Below are 3,802 nucleotides of genomic sequence, written 5' to 3' on the forward strand. Positions count from 1 at the left end.
GCTTCCTTCCTTTTTATTGGGCTCATTGACCCCCAGGGAAGGCCCAGATGTCTCCAGAGAAACAGGAGCACAGAGGAAATTATTTTACAGCCCTGGTGGGGAATCAGCTCGTGCTCTACAGGAAAAATGATTTTTCAAGGTGAGGAGTGAAGGGTTTGTTGTTCACTGAATATCTCGCTGGGTCCACTCCAGCAGCTGCCACGTTCAAGTGTTTGCTTCCAACAAACCAGGGTGTCTCATCCCATCATCCTTCACCCCCTGTGCACCCTCCTGCTCAAAGCAGAGCTTTAAATGTTCTACCTCATTTTATCCCTTCTTTTCCTGGAGAAATTGGCCTCAAGGCCGCTCCAGGGATGGATTCAAGTGCAGCAATTGTGTCTCATCGGGCTCATCCGAGCCATCGAAGGGCAGGAATTGGAAAATCGTGGGAGAGGGGAAGGAGAGGAGAAATTGGTGGGGAAACAATTGGGAGAGAACGATCCTTCATGGGTTACAGCTCCTGAAATCCTCCCTGAGAGCCACTGAGAGGTGACAGCAACCCCCAGGGTGAGGGGAGTGTGGCAGGGAGGGCTTGGCTCCCCTGACAATCCCCACGAGAGGTTTTTCCTTCCAGACCCCAACCAAAGGCAGCACAAACCTTGGCAAGAGCAGGGGGTTCATCTAAAAAAGGGTGGAAATGTTTCTTTTTTGTCAAATTTCCTGCAAATTCTGCTGGCAGGTTAAAGCTCAGCAGTGCCTGACTCAGCCCCCCCAAACCTCAGTTTTCTCTAAATCCCAGATCCCACCTGCTCCAAAGCCCCTTCCCCACATGCTCCTGCCCAGCCCTGAGGCTTCTCCCTGTTTTAATGGGGATTGACGTTCATTTCCATCAGTGGGAATATACAGAAATTAAACCCTGAGCAGGCAAAACACAAGCAGAGCAGTGAGGGCTCACAGAGTTTTTGTACAGCCCAGTTGAGGAAATATCCCGAAGTTTTGTCATCTGAGTTGGCACTTGGCCTGGCTGTGACTCCCAGACAGGCAGTAAAAGAGATTTACTGTAAAACTGCAGAAAAAAAATGTGTCAAGGAGTTAAATCATGTCAGAAAAATCTGGGAGTGACCCAACTGCTGATGTGTCTGCCCTGTGCAGAGCCAGACCAGGTTTTGCTCTCAAAAAAACCCCACCAAGACCCTACAACAGCACCAGGAAGCCAAAGTTTCCTTTGATCACATCTCATTTTAATGAGGGCAGGTTCCGAGGAAGCGAACAGTACATGTTTCTATCGGATTGCAAACAAGCCAGTACAGAAATGTAAAAAAAATAAACAAAAATAAATATCTCCCCTGTTTCTTTCTCCCCGAGTCCATAGCGCAGGGCTGACCTGGAAACAAGATGGATTTACCACTGCAGCTGGGCAGTGGCTGTGAGAAATCAGATTTTTTGGGATGTCATTGTCTGTGTGGTTTCAGAGAGGTCAGAGAGATCCGAGGAGAGCCTTCCCTGCCGGGCAGGTGAGCAGATCCCACCTGGGGCACTCAGGAAGCATCTCCACCACGTCTGTCAGCGGGTCAGAGCCAGGTCTTCAAGCGGGAGGAGCTGCAAGGAGAAGGGGAATGGATTCTTTTGGAGTATCCAGCTCCAGCACCACCTCCCTCCCCACGTGGGACCCCGTTTCCCCTCAGTGCCGTGTTTAAATCTCGGCTCCATTCACGATTTTCATCAAATCTCCTCCTCCACAGGCTCAGATCCGACCTGCAGATCCCATTTGTGACACTGTGCACGCAGAGAAACCCCACACACAGAAACCCCACACACAGAAACCCCCCACACAGAAACCCCACACAGACCCAAATTCCAGGTTCGGACCTGCCCACGGGGGTCCCAGTGGGAATTTGGCTGGGAAACCAAAAGGATGCACGAGTGTACCCAGGTCAGAGCCTGCGGTACCCAGGACAGCACAGACATATCCAGGGCTGGGCTGACCTGTCTGGGCTTTCCCAAAATTATTCTAATCCCAGATTTTCTCAAAAAAAAATGAAGTGGGGGAGGAATACAGCTACATGTTTCAGGGGTTGATCCAACAGCTAAAAGCCTCGGTGGATTTCAGCTGGATGTTGGCTCCAGCTTTACATAAGAGGAATGAAATGTAAAGCCTGGAGCCAGCCCCGAGGCAGTCCCAGCAGCCTGGCTGAGCCCCGACGGGCAGGAGAAGGATCCTGAGGGGGACAGGACCACGCTGGGAGCATCCCAGCATTACCAGCCCCATGGATACCCCATGGACACCCCTCTGTCCCGCAGAGTGGGAGTTTGGGATGAGCCAAATGTGAGGAACAGAAATCCTACAGTGCTGGAATGGTTTGGGTTGGAAGGAAACTTAAAGATCCTCCGTGGGCAGGAACAACTTCCACTAGACCAGGCTGCTCCAATCCCCGTCCAACCTGACCTTGGCCACTTCACCCACACCTTTTCCTGCCCTAAAGGCAAAGTGCAGCCCCTCTAAACACGCACTTACCTGGTGACACCCCTCCAAAGTCCCCTGAACCCCAATTTCCTGATGAAACCCCTGCAAGGCTCCACACTCCCCATGACCCCCCAGCATCCCACAGAGTGACCGCGGGGCTCCACATGGATGTCACCCCTGGAATATCCCGCATCCCACAGAGTGACCGCGGGGCTCCACATGGATGTCACCCCTGGAATATCCCGCATCCCCCGCATCCCCCGCATCCCCCCGGGTCCCTGTCCCCGTCGGGCCGCGCTTTACCTGAGGCTGCCGGGGGCCGGGCGGGGGTCGTGCAGGAGCCGGGCGGGGACCCCCCCAGCCCCAGCCCCGGCGGAGCAGGCGCTGCAGGAGGCGCCCGGGGCCGGGGGGCGGCGGGGCCGGGGCAGCAGCCGGGGGATTCTCCCCGGAGAGGCGGCCCGGAGGTGGGGGGCTATCCCCGGCGGGGGTCCCGGGATGCCGAGGAGGTTCGGCCGCCAGTTCCCGTCGCCAGAGGTAGGGAGAGCGGCGGACCCCCATCAGCAGCCCCGAGGCTCGCCCCACCGTGTGGTAGCGAGGGCTGGCGACGTGCTTGTACCAGGCGCCCGCCGGGGCGGCCGGCAGCATCAGCCCCAGCAGCACCAGGGCTCCCCAGGTGCCCCCCGACAGCTGTCCCCTCGCCATGCTGCAGGGCAGGCTGCGGGCAGGGCTGTGCCCGGCCCCGGGCACCCCAGCGACGGCTGCCCCGCTGTGCCCGAGCCCCGCCGGTTTATAGCGCCGTCGGGAGGGGCCCCGCGGCTCCGCCCCGGCAGCCCCCCCTTTCCCCCGGGATGCCGGCACCCTCCCCATGGCCCCTCAGCATCCTCCGAGCATCCCTGAGCGTCTCCCTGCAACCCGCAGCATCCGTCAGCATCCCCCTTGTTGCCTTTCGCATCCTCCCCGTGGCCCCCGAGCATCCTCTGAGCATCCCCGAGCCTCCCCCTGACACCCAGAGCAACCCGAGGGGCCGTGAGAGTCCTCCCTGGAGCCTGCAGCGTCGTCCCCATGGCCTCGAGCATCCTCCGGGCATTCCCTCGCAGCCTGGAGCATCCCAAGCATCCGTGAGCATCCTCCGTGCTCCCCGCGGTGAAGTGCTCAGGACCATTTGCAGTTTGTCAGGCTGCTCGCCCTCCTCTTCTGCCACTCAGTTCTTCCTAAATTTGGTATCACCATCAATTCCTCCTTTCCAGTCAGCTGATTTCGCCCTCCCAGATTCCTTAATGAAACCAAGCAGGTCAAGTTTATGCTCATCAGAGAGCAATTCCAGTTCCTCCTGTTTATTAGGGAAGTTCTTGGCTCTAT

At 57.3% G+C, this 3,802-nt stretch overlaps 1 protein-coding gene across 1 annotated transcript; it reads right to left on the bottom strand.

Annotated features, from left to right (window-relative positions):
• Window positions 1-1,198: 1,198 nt before the first annotated feature.
• NPW (neuropeptide W) lies at window positions 1,199-3,145 on the bottom strand. Its single transcript, XM_014886417.2, has 2 exons — window positions 2,747-3,145; window positions 1,199-1,578 (listed from the first exon to the last, which is right to left on the bottom strand). The coding sequence occupies exons 1-2, from the start codon at window positions 3,143-3,145 to the stop codon at window positions 1,543-1,545; spliced, it is 435 nt and encodes a 144-aa protein (XP_014741903.1). The 3' UTR covers window positions 1,199-1,542.
• Window positions 3,146-3,802: the final 657 nt, after the last annotated feature.

This window comes from Sturnus vulgaris, chromosome 16, assembly GCF_052056855.1.
Source record: "Sturnus vulgaris isolate bStuVul1 chromosome 16, bStuVul1.hap1, whole genome shotgun sequence".
NCBI lineage: Eukaryota > Metazoa > Chordata > Aves > Passeriformes > Sturnidae > Sturnus > Sturnus vulgaris.

Bases quoted from the DNA above. Each gene is read 5' to 3' on its own strand.
- NPW (XM_014886417.2), bottom strand. From the start codon at position 3,145: ATGGCGAGGGGACAGCTGTCGGGGGGCACCTGGGGAGCCCTGGTGCTG. The intron at 1,579-2,746 runs GTAAAGCGCGGC...TTCTCCTTGCAG, and splicing joins CCGGCCCCCGGCAGCCTCAG to CTCCTCCCGCTTGAAGACCT.